This window comes from Rissa tridactyla, chromosome 2 (assembly GCF_028500815.1).
Source record: "Rissa tridactyla isolate bRisTri1 chromosome 2, bRisTri1.patW.cur.20221130, whole genome shotgun sequence".
In the NCBI taxonomy this organism is placed as follows: domain Eukaryota; kingdom Metazoa; phylum Chordata; class Aves; order Charadriiformes; family Laridae; genus Rissa; species Rissa tridactyla.
The window spans coordinates 168271531-168288811 of NC_071467.1; the positions used below are offsets into that span (position 1 = coordinate 168271531).

The 17281-nt window shown below is 51.1% G+C and overlaps 2 protein-coding genes across 5 annotated transcripts; one reads left to right on the forward strand and one right to left on the reverse strand.

Moving 5' to 3' along the window:
- Window positions 1–1487: 1487 nt before the first annotated feature.
- Window positions 1488–12040, reverse strand: ABCF2 (ATP binding cassette subfamily F member 2). Of its 3 annotated transcripts, none has more exons than XM_054192136.1 (15): window positions 11924–12039; window positions 11515–11683; window positions 9283–9495; window positions 8182–8364; window positions 7680–7851; window positions 7430–7525; window positions 6213–6315; window positions 6032–6127; window positions 5805–5924; window positions 5167–5256; window positions 4818–4928; window positions 4490–4552; window positions 3900–4028; window positions 2874–3077; window positions 1488–2101 (listed from the first exon to the last, which is right to left on the reverse strand). In XM_054192136.1, the coding sequence occupies exons 2-15, from the start codon at window positions 11666–11668 to the stop codon at window positions 1964–1966; spliced, it is 1872 nt and encodes a 623-aa protein (XP_054048111.1). In that variant the 5' UTR covers window positions 11669–11683; window positions 11924–12039; the 3' UTR covers window positions 1488–1963. The 3 variants fall into 3 exon arrangements, with proteins under 3 accessions (XP_054048111.1, XP_054048112.1, XP_054048113.1); XM_054192137.1 differs by having other exon boundaries at window positions 11899–11988; XM_054192138.1 differs by lacking the exons at window positions 1488–2101; window positions 2874–3077 and adding an exon at window positions 3130–3171 and having other exon boundaries at window positions 11924–12040.
- Window positions 12041–12250: 210 nt separating this feature from the next.
- Window positions 12251–16765, forward strand: CHPF2 (chondroitin polymerizing factor 2). Of its 2 annotated transcripts, none has more exons than XM_054192911.1 (4): window positions 12251–12888; window positions 13540–14104; window positions 14833–15015; window positions 15275–16765. In XM_054192911.1, exons 1-4 carry the CDS (start codon window positions 12614–12616, stop codon window positions 16535–16537), a joined length of 2286 nt encoding a protein of 761 aa, XP_054048886.1. In that variant the 5' UTR covers window positions 12251–12613; the 3' UTR covers window positions 16538–16765. The 2 variants fall into 2 exon arrangements, with proteins under 2 accessions (XP_054048886.1, XP_054048887.1); XM_054192912.1 differs by having other exon boundaries at window positions 12661–12888; window positions 13506–14104.
- The last annotated feature ends 516 nt before the right edge of the window (window positions 16766–17281 follow it).

Consider the following 17281-nt stretch of genomic DNA (forward strand, 5'->3'; position numbering starts at 1 on the left):
CACTCAGGGCTGCATCCAGGCGAGTCTTGAAAGCCTCCAGAGAAGGGGACTCCACAACCTCCCTGGGCAGCCTGTTCCAGTGCTCTGTCACCCTCACTGTAAAGAAGTTTTTCCGTGTATTTGAACGGAACTTCCTATGTTCCAGCTTGTGCCCGTTACCCCTCGTCCTGTCACTGGGAACCATTGAAAAGAGTCTGGCTCCATCCCCTTTCAACGCACCCTTTAGATACTTGTATGCCATAATAAGGTCTCCCCTCAGCCTTCTCTTCTCCAGGCAAAAGAGTCCCAGCTCTCTCAGCCTTTCCTCATAAGGGAGGTGCTCCAGTCCCTCAATTATCTTAGTTGCCCTTCGTTGGGCTCGCTCCAGCAGTTCCCTGTCTCTCTTGAACTGGGGAGCCCAGAACTGGACACAGTATTCCAGTTGTGGCCTCACCAGTGCAGAGCAGAGTGGGAGATCATTTCTCTCAGATCATTGCTAAAAACACTGAAAAACCCTGAACGTTCTGCACTATCTACTGCAGCCAGCTCCCACTGAGACACTTGTCCTACGCGATACGCAGTGCTTCTACAGCAGCAGTCACAACTTGGATGGTCCCTTTGGAAAAAAACAAGGAAATACTCTACTCAAAGGCAGAGCCACAGACAGGCAGCATCTGAGGAAATACAACCGCTACGTATTTGTCCTATTCTTCAATTTGCCTGTCAACAGGTACAGTTGGAACAGGTTATTGCCATGTGAACATTTCACGTGACCAGTGCAGCCATTCTCATGTGCCAGAAGTAATTAAAATGGTAACTCATGACCATAAGAAGCTATTTGGTTTGATTTGCTACCTTTTTCTTTAGTACCTTTTAATTGTTTTAAAAATACATGAAAAATGTTTTATTCAAGCTTCTGTGACACAGGGTGAGGTTTAAGCACCATCTTTTCTAAAAATTTGTTATTAAGAACAAAAATAAATGTTAAACTGACTCTAGCTGATTAGCCTCATTTAGCTAAACCTGCAAGGAACAAATAACTAATTCATAGTCTAAAAATCCTAAATCATTGAGTCTCATTATTAGACCCATAAAATCCAAGGTAAAGGAACAAGCATACACGTAAGCCACTCTGTTGTAGTAGAGAACACACACGGGTATTTTGTAGATCTACATTCTGTCCTCAGAGCCTTGAAAGGGCTGTACCGCTCAACAATAAAAAACCACGTGTGGCTTGCCCCCCCTTCTGTCACTAACTGGAAAACCCAGTGTTCACTCTGGATTAACGGAGGTTTCCCCGGGGTGAGGATCCTACTCACTGCCCCTCCAGAGCTCAGAACTCACCACTTCATGTCTCCCACAAGTTCGGGGCATCACTTGGGTACTACTGAAGAACTGAACCTTCACCCCAGAAGAAAGGGCTCCGTCTCCTTACTCAAAGCTCAGCACCAGCTGATTTGCCCCAGCATGCCCCAGTAACTACTACAGCTCACAAAACAAGACAAGACTGTTCTTCCCTCTTTATTGACTGATGGATTCTCAGGCAGATCCGTTTATTACACTGTTAAATAATAGTTAAAAACAAACCAAGGCCAGAGGAGTTTGAAGTGAAGTATCTAAACTGAAGCAGAAATTGGGAAGGAAGAGGCGGGAGAAGCTGGGCTGGGGTCTCCGCTTCTGTGTCACTGCAGCTCAGACACCCGAACTGCCACTGCCGTGACCCCAGACCATTAGATGCCAAGGCCTGGCTCAGATGGGACACCATCTGAATACGGCAATGGTTGCCCAAATGTAGCCAGATCAGGAGAGAAGAGATCTGTCCAGATACAGAGGTGCGAGGCAAGTCAAGGGGAAGCAGTATTGCAGCAATCCTAGAACACAGCCACGGAGAGAGCAGCAAAGTCCCATTCCAGTCGGCAGGTGGGCGAGTCATGTTGGCCACCGTCAGTCTCCACCAAGAGCACCCAACCGACCACTCCAGAGCTCACACGTTGTGGGTCCTTTTGGTGAGCTGAGGATCCTCGTCCACCAGCTTTGACTTGAGATGTTCCTTGTAGGCGAGGATGTCGCCTTGCCACTTTGTGATTGTCTGCTTCTCACAGACCCAGATCTCCTGAGCAACCTGAAAGCACGCACACAAGGAAGAGAGGTTTACAGTACAGCATTTTATAATTGTACCAAAATTATGAAATTAACCGACATCTACTCGCTGAAGTCTGGTAAGAAAAGAGTTTAATAACTTTCACACTTCATTACCAAAGAAAAATATCTGCAGTGAAATATCTTACCTGGTCTTTTCTGCGTAATTTATACAAGATTTTAGAACTGAAAATCCTTGACCTCTCAACATTTATTTTTTTTGTATATGGACTAAGAAGGAAAGCCTTTCCTGATAAATTGTGAATTGAAGAAAGTAGTTCTTGACCTGAACTACTTGGATCTGAAAAATAAAGTTATACTTGATCTTGCAGGCAAAGCTATAGCTGATAAATCAGCATTTGACATTTGTGTGTACGTGGTGCAATTCACCTGTGCCGACTGAGTCATAAAAAATTGTGCTAGAACTACTCCAGTATCATTTAAAAAAATCTAGTTAAGGCCTCCACAGTGTGTCATGATTTCTATTTCACTTTTTCTTTGCTTCTAGGGTTTTGTGGTGGGTTTTTTTGTGTTGTTGTTGGTTTTTTTTCCCTTTCAAGTACCTGAAGTTTTCCTAGGCTAGGTCAGTAGTTGTTTCACATGAATATAGCAAAGGAATCACATCCAGTGATTTTTTTCACTCATACATCTTTTTGGAATGAGTAAGAGCCAGTCAGTTGAAAATACCTTATTTTAATTACTTAAAGTGTTAGAAGGGTAATTTTTGCTCTGACAAAATCCACTACTTTTCTTACCTGTTGGATAAGTCTGAAGTCATGGCTGACGAGCATCATTCCTCCTTCAAATTCATTGATAGCATCTGCCAGAGCATCTATTGTTTCTATGTCCAAGTGGTTGGTGGGCTCATCCAGGAAAAGCATATGAGGATTCTGCCAGGCCAGCCAGGCAAAGCACACGCGGCACTTCTGCCCATCGGAGAGGTTCCTAATGGGGCTCACCTGACAAACACAGACTGTTCACAGCTCTGCAGGAAAACTTAAGACCACCACCTTGATCACAAAACATTCAGATCTCACGCTGTGTTTCCAGCAGCTATGTGACACAAGAGGACAAAGTTTAGTCAGTCTTACACCTAGACTAAGCTTCTCTCGACAGGAGAACCAGGGAATTCCAGGGGCTTCTGAAGAAGTGTCCATGGCAAGACCCAGCTTGTGTTAAAGGTTCCAAAGGATAGTTAATTGAGGTCTGATTAGTGCTCATTGCATCCTGCCACAACCATAAAACTTTTCTCAACTTCTGGAGTGACAAATGGGGAAGAACAACGTAAAAATCAATGCTGAACTGCACTGATGAGGACAGCTCCTGTCATACATGTGATGTATGACGTATAAGAGCATGTCATGTTTAGACTTAGAGCACCCTTGGTGAGCCTGCCTTCTTGCTTGAAGCAAGTGGTCCCCACTCCCAGTTGAGAACACGTTCGTTTCTGCCTAGTATTCACCTCAGAAACAAGAGATAAGCAAACTAGTTCAAGTTACAATTGAAACAGGCTTGAGTCTAGCGCTATGCCACAACTTGTCTTCTCTTCACCCAGGTTCTGAGGGGGTCACCCATTCCAACCCACATATTGCTGCAATGCAAAGGAAGTTCCTATGAGCCGTGAGTTATTTTTTTCTCCAACCTCAAAAGCAGAGATGAAAAAAGCATTTTGTCATTTCTGCCATGCTGCATACTGCATCATACTGTCAGACACAAGTAGAGCACCAGAAAATGCAGCAGCTCTACTTCCCTAGCGATCAAAAGGCAAACCCCATACTCACCTGCTGCTTCCCTGTCAGACCATATCTGCCAATGATTTTTCTCATCTCCTCCTTCTCCTTGATCTCGGGGTAGCACTTCATCATGTACTCCAGGGGTGAGAGGTCTAAGTCCAACTGCTCTTGCAAGTGCTGACAGAGAAGAAAAAGTCAGCTTCAGGCTGTGCAGACCACCCACTTCATGGCCAAAAGTACTTCCCCCCTTATGCCCCTCTGGTACCAGTTGAGCAGCAGAACGCAAGAGCAAAAAACCCCACTCACTGTATAGCCAGTGTGCTGAACTATTATGGAAGGAGTCTCCATTTCAGGAAAAAGCTTCCAAACAGCAGGCTTGTCCACCAACAAGCACAAGGCAACCATCTCTCCCATAAAAGGTGAGAGGCTAAACAGAAAGGACCACAGCAACCCTCTTTTCAGGGTAAGCACATCTGCTAGAGCCCATTCAGCCAACGGAACAGTTCCTTCCCCCATCTGCAGGCGCAGAAGGTAGCAGTGGGAGGGGCCTTCGAAGCAGAAATACAGGGGCAAGATTCCTCATTCCCAACAGCTTTTTCCTCAGCATTTCATGTCCCTGGGGCTGCTGTAAGGAGTACCTGGTGGTATCTACCGATCTTCACATGTGAGTGCTTGCGAATCATCCCATCTGTGGGCAGCAGCTAGAAAGGGAAGATAAAAGCATTTCAACAGGAAATTCGTCCCTTTGCTGTATGCCAGAAATACAGAATCCAGCCATCTCTGTGCTGGCACAGAGAAGGTAGCCTGAACAAGTAATATGAAAGAAAAAAGCCCTAAATTGCAGCAAGACCTTAGGATTTCCAAGGTCCGATTGGGGTGCTGCAGCAAGTAAGTTTTGCAGCAGCTTTGTTGAAGACTATCCCATGAATAAGGTCCAGAAAAGGGTAAACAAGGTAGGGAGCATACCTCTCCTGTGAGCAGTTTCAGCAGTGTTGACTTTCCAGCTCCATTGGGTCCGACAAGAGCTACACGGGTATCCAGGTCAATCCCAAACTCCAGATTATTATAGATCCATGGCTGCAAACCACAAAAATCATGACGCATGTTATGCCTTTCCACTACTACCCAGGAACCTCCATGCTGCACCTGTAATGCTCCGTCCTCAGCAGACACAGCGTTAACACTGCCAAGAAGTTTGATCCACTAGCCATATGCTGAAGCCTGGTGAGAAAGCTTATCCAAAAGCCTCACGGTCCCAAACAAGGCAGGGATACAAGTAATCTCCATACAACCCATGCACACTCCCCATACTCACCCCATCCTTGGTGTATTTGAAGCTGACATTCTGCACCATGATGACAGGCGGGGGGATTTTCCCACAGGGTGGGAAATAGAATGATAAAGTCTGTTGACACAGAATATCCACTTGTTAGACACCCTGGAGCACGAGACAACCCAGCTACTCTGGTATAACCATGCCTCGCTACAAACATCATCTGTAGACCAAGGCACCAGACTGCGACTTTTTATGAGCCCCTCTAGCAACTCACTCACAGATTGATTCTGATTAGTCGCTTGCAAGCTCATCTGCTGGCTAATGAGTCCCTGTCTCTTTCCCCTTGAAACAAATGTGGGCTTATACTCTTCAAACAAGTAGGAGTTGCTCTGAGCATCCTCCCCCATCTTCTCCAACCCTTAGACATTCATTTCTGATTTCTGTGTCTGCAAAATAGCCTTATTGATATGACAAATCCTCTTCTCTCCCCTATAAAATTACTCCTCCTTTTCAACATCACAGTATCTACAGTACAGTCCTCCTTGGCATCAGGAAGGGTATACCACTCTTGCTCCCAGCTGTGTCAGCCATTCCTGCTGCCAGATAAAGATCATTCTACTTATCTAGCCCATGTTTCCAATGCTGATATCTAGATTCAATCCCATGTCTTATCCTACCTTATCATTCACGACTCTCTCTGTCAAGCCAGACGCCATCATTTTTTGAAGGGTCTTCTCCTTGCTCTGAGCTTGCCTGGCCAGCTTTGCACTACCGTGACCAAATCGTGCAATGTAATTCTGCAACAAAACACAGACTTAGCCGAAAGCCAAGATAACAAGGTTGAGGAGGTGCAGGGATGCCCACCTGCATGGGCAGAAAGATGTCCAGGCAGCTAGGCAGATACCTTCATGTGGGCGATCTGATCTTGCTCCCAGTGGAATCGTTTCATTTGATTTTCTTCTAGTTCCAAGCGAGTCTTTACATACTGATCATAGTTTCCCTAAAGAGAGGGCATCAAACATCAGACATGCCCCAGAGAACAGTTCCTCTGTTTTTGCCAGTTGCGCAGGGCACCACTTACTCACCGTGTAGTACTTCAGTTTCCGGTTGTGCATGTGGATTATGTTAGTGCAGACACCATTCAAGAAGTCCTGGGAGTGGGATATCAGCACAAGGATCCGCTTGAACCTGTGGCACCACATAAGTTATTAGAGACCAAGTTAGGAAAAGAATTCTTGCTCGTTGGCCCCAGTGGTGACAAAGCATTTACATGCACCAGATCTCTCTTGCCTACGGTCAGATTAAGAACAAAAAGATAACAGACATGGAGATGCTTTGGGAAGTTTGGAGTAAAACAGCTACAATTAGCTGCAATAAGCAAATACTGCAAACACCTTTCATTGTGCTAAAACACTCTTCATCATAAGACAGTCTTCACCCGTCTTCACAAAGAGTCAAGAGCTGTGGGAGATGACTAGTGCTACTGATGCAACTGACTCCACTGGCATCACACTTCTAAAAAGTTTCAACTTTTGCTGCTTACTTTCACCTTCGTACAGACTACCATCCATTAGGTACATTACGCCTAGCTCTGCTCCAAATCTGTAAAATGAGCATCTGTAAAATCTGTAAAACCTCCCTAAAAAAGCAAGGTTCAAATCACTTCCCTAAAATATCTGAGTCCGAAAGCAAGTATGCAAAAGGTTCAACTGGCAAAGCCGATGGAAAAACCTCTGCAAATGAAAAGCGCTTCTGACAATACAGTCCTTTTAATGCAGAACCCAGCTAATCTAAGCTTCGTAACTATTCCTAAGCTTTTTGCCTTAAGCCTTAACATTTCACCTTTGTTTACGAAAAACAGCCACCGGACATACTAGAACAAGATGAAACTGACACACTCAGACACTAGAGTTCTGTGAAAACAGAGGAACAATATGCAAAAAGGTGAGCTGGAAGCTGGGTCTGGAAAGCTCACGCTACTGGTACATCACATGATGCTGGCCCACGAGCTGCCAGGGCTGCTCCTGGCTTTCAAGGAAGTAGCCTTAACCAGGGAGTACAAACCAGCATTTCCCATTTCTTCAGAGAGGGAAAGACGGGAGTTTTGTCTTGCATTCATTACCCTTGCATCAAGAATCCTTCGTGTAGCAGCAAGCACAAGAACACGCCACTGATACTGCAATATAGTTATGTAGCTACAAGAACTATAAACAGTTACTGCTGTAGCACTTGCTCATGTGCTGACAAGATGTTCCAGCAGAAAAGCACAACCCATAGAAGCAGCAAACTCCTTCGTGCTTACGTTTTCAGCTCTTCCTCCAACCACACACAGGCATCCAGGTCAAGGTGGTTTGTGGGCTCATCTAGCAGCAGCATGAAAGGCCGAATGAAGAGGGCTCTGAAAGGAGAGGGGAGATGACAGCGTAAGGTAAATACAGGTAACCCAAAGCCCCTCAGCTCTGCTCCGAGTTCTTAGAACTGTGTATGTGGCTCTGTAGAGCCAGGGGCAGGGAGACATTCTTCCAGGAGGCAGCAGGCAGTACACCACTCACCTAGCAAGAGCCACCCTCATTCGCCAGCCACCACTAAAGTCCTTCAGCTTCTTCCTCTGCATGGCTGGTGTGAACCCCAAGCCATGAAGGATACGTGAGGCCCGTGCTTCTGCCTTGTCAGCATCCAGCTCCTCGAGACGTTCATATAACTCCAAGAGTTTCTCACACTCCGCTGAAAGAGAGCCTGCTTGTCAGCACTTCTACCAATAAAGGGCTCTCAGCTGCACCTCTGTACAGCTGGGAAAACTCATAGTCCATCTGCTTTACCACTATTCATCCCCGCCCAATCCCAAGCCTGAGACAATTTTTAAGAAGCAATGGAACAATTCCATCCAAAGAAGTGTAATCCCACAGGACTTTTCAACTAGTACAGGGCAGCTGGAGGAAACAGGTACTGTAACATGTAAAAATTCTGCCAAAGAACCCAAATAAGACCTATTCTTTGGTAGGGAGGGAAACGGGGGAAATGTCCCTTGTCCACAAGGACTCTGAGAAGCTTTACCATCTTCATGAGCCAGACGTTCTGCCTCTCGTTCTAACATGGCCCTCTCTGTATCCACCTCCATCACACACTGTAGAGGGGTCTTGTCACTGGGAGGCATCTCTCGGGTGAGGTGATAGATGTCAATATGTTCTGGGATGGGCACTTCTCGCTTCCCAATAGCTGACAAAAGCATGGATTTCCCTGCGTGCAATTAATTGTTGGATTCAGTGAGACACGTCACAGAGAAACGGATGAGATGCAGTCAGATCCCAATGACTCCCTCCCTTTCCAACCCCAGAAAATCCTTGGAAATTTCTTGCCCAAGAGTCCAGAAGAATTAGAGACACAGCAGAGCCTACTGCCTCACTGCAACAGGCTGCCCTCCCAGCTAAGGCTCATCACCCCAAGGACAGGATGAGACAAGAAGAAGCTATTTGGAAACCACTGCAGTTCAGCCTCTGCCTGGATTTAGGGACCCTGTATCTCTGCTGTATACTTCCTGCTGTCTCACCAGATCTGACATCTGTTACGAGGACCCCAGATTCTAATGACTTCTAACACAGAGGAAAGTAACGCACTCATCACTACAGAACCTAAGGGTTTTCCTGAAAGTTAAACCAGCCGATCACTCTTACTAGCTCTTCTTCAATTATACCCATATTCTGCATCTCTCCATGTAAAGCGTCACCTTCTCCAGGGATTGTACAGTTGTTTTTTCCCATTCAAGCCAAACAACACACTCCCTACTCCTCCATACTGTGCAATTTCTTTGACCAATAGCATCAGCACTGGGTTTATTGACACTGCTAAACAGATCCTGCAAACAGGAATCAGACAGATTCACAGATCCCAGACATCTCACCCAACTCTCCACAGAAACAAGTTCAAACGCACAGTCCAAAGCCAGAAAGCAACCTCATACTTCTACCAGCAATCCTAGAAATTCCTCTTCCTGGGCAGGGAGATAGGAGAACAGAAACTGCCATGTCCCAGACATGTCTGTCTAACCGCCTTCTTTCTGGTTTCCAGCATTTACCACCTGCATCTGTCTAGCTTCTCAGCAGCACAGAACCTTCACTGAGCTCCAAGACACCCTCGTCACTGTGCCCCACAGCTTACCGATCCCATTGAGTCCAATCAGGCCATAACGCCTCCCAGAGTTGAGCTCCAATTTTGTGTCACTCAGCAGCTCCTGGCCATGGAAGGTCAGCGAGAGGTTTATGATGTGGACATCAGTGCTGTTGGGATGGGATGCCAGCACTCCTGTCACAGCGCGGGCAGCAGCTTTCTTTAATTCAAAGTCCTCCAGCTCCTTTGTAAGAGCATCCACCTCTATATGCAGAGACAGAACAGAGTGTTACTGATTTACAAATACAAGGGAAGCCATAAGCTACTGTACCAATAGGCCCAAGATCACAAAGCAACTCCCATGTCCCCATTTCTACAGACACGTGGAAGAGGCCCAGATGCAATGACACTCAGATTTTCAGCTTAGCAGATGGATATATACAGTCCAACAGGAACTCCCACCTGATTTCTAAATAAAATCTGACCATTAGAACTAAGTAAGCAGCCACAACAGCTAGCCTGTTATGCAAGTATGATGGGACAAACCCTCACTGCAGGAAGGGCTTGGCTGGGGTGGGAAGAGAACCTACGAAGTATCACTTGCCAGCTTAATGAAAGGGCTAGCCAAAAAAGAACTTGGTTGGAAGATAAATGAAGGGAAAGCTGAGAGGAGGAAAGAAGCAGCAGCGCTGGAATACGTCCTACCAATTTTTTGAGAAGCTAGTATGTCCATACGCACGCCCCCCTCGTCCTTTCCTCCTATAGGAGAAGCAAATCTTTCCTGTCATGCTGATCTGCTGCTGCAGACCTGAGTTAGCGTCCGGTTTCCACTCCCTGGTGAGACACTGCCATTTGAAGAAGAAAATGGCATTGAGGATCTCAGCGACACTCCGGGCGCTGGCCTTCAGACTGTCCGTGTTCAGGCAAATCGCTGTTACCACCACGGCAAACGCGCCCTAGCCAAGGAGGAGCAAAGCCCCCCAGCTGCACTGAACTGAGGCCCTCGGGGAGCACGGGCAGCGCGAACAGACCAGTCACACCAACGAGCAAGCCACACCAACGCGAAGACAGCGAGGCAGGCTGATCCCTGACGTGCAATTATTCCTCAGGGAGCCGCCAATACGAAATACGCCTCTCCCGCCCCGCGTAGCCTGCCCGCTGTCTGCGCCGGTGCGCGGCACCCCCGCGCCGTCCCGACCGGCGGAGGGACCCTCCGTCCCGACCGGCGGAGGGACACTCGCGGGCGGTCGGCACCGAATTCACCAATAGGAGGGCGGTATGCAAAGGAGCCCCGGGAGCGGGCGGCGATTGGCCGGCTGGTCCCGGGCGGGCGGGGCCGGGGTGGACCCGGAGCGGCCGGGGGTCGCGATGGCGGGTCGCGGTCGGCGGCCGCCATCGGGCACCGGTGGGGCCTTGCCCGTGGACCGAGCCCGCCAGCCCGGCCGTGGGGCCACCAGCGCTCAGAGTGTGCCTGGAGTCCCCGGGAGACCGGCCTCTCTGCCCTGCCCTCAGACCCCCGCGCCGGTGCTGCCCGGTTCTCCGTGCCACGCACCGAGTACCGCTTACAACAACGCACCGTGGCCTGGGCCCGGGCAAAACCTGTGTGCTCAACCCCCTGCCGGCCACCGGGGGCTAAAGTCACAAGAAATAAACCCCCTCTCTGTAAGCTTTCCCTCGCCCATCTCCTTTAGGGAGGTCAACAGCTCTTTGTTGACAAAGTCTCTGCCACTAAGACAGCCAGGTTCTCGGCTTGTGCACGCCAGGTACGTCCCAGAGAAAGAGACGAACAGAGGCTCACAGCACTATCAGTAAGAACAGTAAGAATTCAGACACTACAGGGGCTTCTGCAGCAGGGAGAAAAAAAAACAACCCCACCAAAAAAGCCCAAACAGGTCTGGGCATGAAGTACCAGAAGATCGGTGCAGTATCTGAGAGGGAATAGGCACCACCATCATGCTCCGTTCTTACCCTGCCAGCCTCAGCGCGGGTCCAGGGAACCCTCCACCTGCACGGTTTATGGAAAGACCCCGCACCGTTACCGGTGTCCTGCTGCCTCAAAGCACAGCGGCCCTAGCGGTGGCTGCTGCAGCCGGCGCCGCTCAGCACAAGCCCGTGCCTGCCAGGTAGTTCATTCGAAGAGGCACAGGGGTCCCGGTTCACCCCACCGCGGGCACACGCGGGCCGCCGGTTCGCCCCCGAGGGCTCCCTGCCGAGGCCTCACGGGGACAAGTCGGGCGCCCGCCGGCGCTGTGGGACCGGTCTCACGGCGGGGCCGCCTCTCACCTGGCAGCGACGTTCCGTTGGCCTCCGGGGGCCGGACCTCCTGCGGCTCCGTCCCGGCATCGCCGTTCTCCTCCGGGGCCCGGCGCGGCCGCTGCCGGGCCTTGGCCGCCTCCTTCTTCTTGGCCGCCTTCTTCTTGGCCAGGTCCGAGGGCATGGCGCGGCTGAGGGGCTGCGGCGGAGGAGCGACAGGCGCCGTTAGGCCGCGCCGTATCCCGCCCGCCCCGGGCCGCCCCGCCCCGGCGGCCCCGCGCGCCGCCCGCCCCGGCCCGCAGCACGCGGCGCCGCCGGGCCCGCCCGAGGGCCGCCCGCCCGGCTGCCCGCGCCGTGCTACCCACCCCGGCCCGCCCCGCTCCGCCTCCCTCCCCACTGCCGCCCGTCCCGCACCGTCCCGGCCCGTCCCGTCCCGCACCGGCGGCTCCGCGCTTTCCTTCTGTCGCAACAGGACAGCTGCTACCGCGTGCGCACGCCCCGCCCCCCGGCAGCCGCGGCCAATCGGGGCGCGCAACGTCACGGGCGCCGGGCGCCCGCGCCGTCCTGGGAACTGGAGTCCGCGCTCGCGCCGCTGCCGGCCGGGCCGCCGCGCGCTGCCGCGAGCCAGGCACTGCCCGTTCCGGCGTGCACCGCGCCGCTCGCGCCAGCGCCGGCCCCGCGCCCCGCCCCCGGCGCGCCCCGCCCCCGGCGCCGGCGCGCGACGTGAGCGCGCGGGGGGTACCATAGAGGCGGTGGCGCCGGCGGGCAGACTGGCCGCCGGGGTATCATAGAGAGGAAGCGGAAGCGCGCGAGGGCGGCGATGCGGTGGCTGAGGTGGCAGCGGCGGGAGCGCAGCCGGGCGGGGGCCGCTGTCTGTCCCCGCGCCCCCGGCCCCGAGCTCTGGGCCGCCGCCGGCCCGCAGGTGAGAGAGTCCCGCGGCCGCTGACCCGCCGGGCCCGCCGCCGCCCCAGTGCCCCGCGCCGGCGATGTCCCGCGGCCGCCGGCCCCCTGAGCGCCTGCACGGCCCCGTGAGCCCGCCCCGGGCCTAGCGGGCCTGCGGCCGCACCCCCCCCTCCCCCTCGCGCACCGCACGGCGGCGGGAGGCCGCCCCGCCGTCCCCGGCGTCGCCATGCGCCTGGCTGCGCTGCTGGCCGCTCTGCGGCCCGTCCTGCCGCTCGTCCTGGGCCTCTCCCTCGGCTGCAGCCTGAGCCTGCTGCGCGCCTCCTGGAGCCAGGGCGGGGGCGAGGAGCAGTGCCCGGGGGCGGTGGGGCCTCCCGGGGCCCGCGGCGGCGGAGCGCGGCCGGAGGCGGCGGATGGACGGCCGGTCCCGGGCCACGAGGACTTCAAGCCCAGGATTGTTCCGTACTACAGGGACCCCAGCAAGCCTTACAAAAAAGTGCTCAGGTAAAATTCCTTTTTTCGGCCGGGCTTGCCTTCCAGGAAGGTAGTCATATGTGTACGGTGTTTGGGGTTCTGAGTCATCCAGTGAGTTAACGAGTTCTAGGGGGAGCGTTCAGTTTGAAATTCTTTATGGGGTAACAGCGTGATGCAGCAAGGTGATGGCTAAGATTCTTACCTTTAGAGGGATGCAAGAGAAGCATATAAGAAGTTAGTTTTTAAAAAAAAAAAAGGTAACAGAAGCGCCGAGGAAGATTGACAGTATTTTTTCTTTTATTGCTTGTGTCTAACAGGACATGTTAAATTATTCTTCAGAACTTTTTTAGCCAGTCTATTGATCAGGAAAACTTTGAGCAATTGATAATAACGTATGTAATGTGCAAGTGGCTAGCTCTGTATTTTTATCTTTTTTTTACACATGCTAGCACAGTTTCCTAGCTCAAATAAATCATGTGAGATTGTAGTTTTCTTGAAGGAAGCAAGTGCTTTTACAAAACGGGGTTTTTACTAGTGAGTCTTCTCTTAAAGTTCTACTTTTAGGCTTAACTGTTTCACTATTGGTAGACTCCAGCAGATAAAGACTTATCCCAAGTTGCGATAATACTTTGATTTTTGTCATCCAGCTGTTTGTCATGTAGGTATGTCCTTCCTTTATAGAACTCGCTACATCCAGACAGAATTGGGATTCCATGAGAGACTGTTTGTGGCTGTGCTGACCTCCAAGGCTACCCTGAATACATTGGCAGTGGCAGTGAACAAGACGGTAGCCCATCACTTTCCACGCCTGCTGTACTTTACAGGGTTGCGCAGTGCCAAGGTGCCTCATGGCATGGTACTGGTGGCCCATGGGGACGAGCGTCCCATTTGGCTCATGTACGAGACCATGCACTATATCCATCAGCATTTTGGCTCTGACTATGACTGGTTCTACATCATGCAGGATGACACCTATGCACAGGCTGAACAGGTCAAGGCCCTGGTGACACACCTGAGTATTAACCAAGATGTCTACCTAGGACGAGCAGAGGAGTTTATTGGGGGAGATGAGCAGGCCCGCTATTGTCATGGCGGCTTTGGCTATCTGATATCCCGCAGCCTGCTGCTTAAGCTCCATCCGCACCTGGACAGCTGTCGCAATGAGATCCTCAGTGTGCGGCCCGATGAGTGGCTGGGACGTTGCATCATTGATTTCCTTGGCATCGCTTGTGTTTCCCAGCTCCAGGTACTACCTCCCTTATCCAGGTTTTGTGTTAGCTAAGCCTGACAGAACCCATGCTCTTACTAGTTCTGTGTGGCATAGCAAAGGGGGTTTTTTGTGAGCCTCTGCTGTGAGTTACAGAGGAGGGGAAGGGCTGTGTGGTGTGGCAGGCAGCATTGGGGAGAAGCCCGTAGTCAAAGCTGAGACATTGGGGGAGAGAGAGGACATAGAGTATTTAATTTTCAGCCTACTCGCAGATGCTGATGCAGAGGTTTTGGAGGTCAGATAAAGGGCACGTTGGTACCAAGAAGCAAGTGGGCAAGTAGTGTCCCTCAGGGGTCCGTATTGGGACAAGCACTGCTTAATATTTTCATTAATAACATAGACATGGGATCGAGGGCACCCTCATCAGGTTTGCAGATGACACCAAGCTGAGTGGTGCAGTGACATGCCTGAGGGACGGGATGCCGTCCAGAGGGACCTGGACCAGAGAGGCTCTCAGCAACCTGATGTAGTTGAAGACGTCCCTGCTCATGGCAATGGGTTGGACTAGATGGCCTTTAAAGATCCCTTCCCACCCAAACTATTCTATGATTCTATGTAGTATGAGGGGTAGCGTGTGTGGGGACTATTTTCATCTGTGGGTACCGCAGTCAGCGTGGACGGAGGGGCAAATGGATGTCTGGGGTGAGGGAAGGCTTCTCTGTGAACTTGAGTTCTGTGCTAGACTTTCTGGCTCTTATCCACTTCAGGGCCAGCATTATCACACCTATGAATTGGCGAAAAATACTGAGCCAGAGAAGGAGGAAGAAGAGGAGTTCCAAGCAGCTCTTGCTGTGCACCCCGTTTCCGACATGACCATGATGTACCGGCTGCACAAGCACTTCAGCAGGATCCAGCTTGACAGAGCCTACCAGGAGATCCAGGACCTCCAGGTATGTGGTGAGGGATGTCTTTAAAAACTCCTTGACCAAGCAGGTTTCTTTTTCTTTCAAGACAGTGGAGGAATATTATTGCTTCTGCTTGTAGATGACCATCAGCTAGAAATAGCACTTCTGACACCACGTTATCCAAAAACGCTGGTGTGATACTACCAAGATACAGTTCTGGGTGGTGAGGGAGGGCTGGGTGGGAGATGGACTGGACCTCTTGGAGGAAGTGGTGGGGATCGGTATCCATTCTCTCTTTGCCCAGATGCAGATCAGGAACCTGACGTCATTGACCCCTGCAGGTGAGGGAGGCTTGACGTGGCCTGTGGGCATTAACGCCCCGTTTCTTCCAAAGTCACGTTTTGAGGTAATCAGCTGGGACTACTTCACTGAGCAGCACCTCTTCTCCTGTCCTGATGGCTCCCCCAAGTGTGAGCTCTCTGGAGCCAGCAAAGCAGATGTCAGTGAAATCATTGAGTCAGCACTTGAGCAGCTTAACAGTCGCTACCAGCCTCTGCTCCGCTTCAGCAAGCGGCAGTTGCTGAACGGCTACCGGCGTTTTGACCCCACGCGGGGCATGGAGTATACACTGGACCTATTGCTGGAGGCAGTCACCCAAAAGGGCCACAGTCATGTTCTGGCCAAACGAGTGAGCCTGGTGCGGCCCTTAAGCAAGGTGGAAATTATTCCCATGCCGTATGTGACAGAGGCCACACGGGTGCAACTGGTGCTTCCTTTGACGGTGCAGGACCTGGATTTTGTGGCGAACTTCCTGGATATGTTTGCTATGAACACACTGGACACACATGATAATGCCTTGCTGACTTTGCTGTTCATCTACCATCCCTATGATGCCCAGCGAGTCAGTCAGGTGGATGTTTTTGCTGGAGTCAAAGCCATGGTAGGAGAGCTGGAGAAACGCTACGCAGAAGTTAAAATTCCCTGGATTAGTGTTAAAACTGAGGTGCCATCGCAAGTGAAACTCATGGATATAGTCTCAAAGAAGCACCCTGTGGATACACTATTCTTCTTGGCCAGTGTCTGGACAGAAATCAACATGGAGTTCCTGAACCGCTGCCGCATGAATACTATCAGTAATTGGCAGGTCTTTTTCCCGGTGCATTTCCAAGAGTTCAACCCCGCATTGGTGTACCGTGGTGAGCAGACTGCTTCCTCCAGTACCGACTTCCTGAGGGATGGGCACTTTGACAGGCATTCCTTTGCTGAGGCCTGCTTTTATAACTCTGACTATATGACAGCACGTACCAAGCTAGCAGCTGATATCCTAGACCGAGATGAGGTGCTGGAGAGCATGGAGGTATTTGATGTCTTCCTCCACTATTCCGGTCTGCACCTATTTAGGGCTGTGGAGCCAGGGTTAGTGCAGAAATATGCACTTAGGAGCTGCAACCCCCGGCTTAGTGAGGAGTTATACCACCGCTGTGTGCTTAGCAACTTGGAAGGACTTGCATCACGCTCTCATTTAGCCATGGCCCTTTTTGAGCAGGAACAGGCCAACAGCACTTGAGAGACTAGAAACATCAAGAGCTTCTCAGCACCTTAACACTTGGCACTTTCCATCCCCTTCCCAGCCTTGCCATGGGTGAAGGGCGTGTGAGGTCAAGGGAGGAGGAAGACTTTCCTAGCCCTGCTCTGCGGCACAGGCATGGGCTATGGAGAGAGGCTGTTTCTGTGGGGTTTTTGTGGGGGTTTTTTGTTTGTTTTTTAAATAATTAAAAGTTTCTTTCCAGGCAGACTCGTGCTTATTTGTAAACTTTATATGCTCTGGGATGAGGGACGTAAAACAAGCAGTAGAGTTGACCTTACTTTAAGCCACACGATTCTGCTGAGCAGGGCAGAGAGAGTGAGTGAGAGCTATGTACTGGAACAAAATTACCTTGACTATGCTACTCTCAGTGCTGCTCTTGCAGCCTCCTGTATGTTTGTGTCTTCATGCATTCAAGGAGACATAAACACAGCTTGTCTAGTTTGCTGCTGGACAAAGCTATTCAGTGCACTTTCACTTTGCTGTTTGGCTCCTCCACAGCTGCAGAACATTCATTTTGTTGTGTAATATGGTAATGCAAAGGAATTCAAAATTCCCTTTGACATCCACCATGGTTGCTTCATAGAATCAAAGACTGGTTAGAGTTGGAAGGGACCTTAAAGACTGCAGGGACACCTCCCACCAGCCCAGGTTGCTCCAAGCCCCGTCCAGCCTGGCCTTGAACCCCTCCAGGGATGGGGCAGCCACAGCTTCTCTGGGCAACCT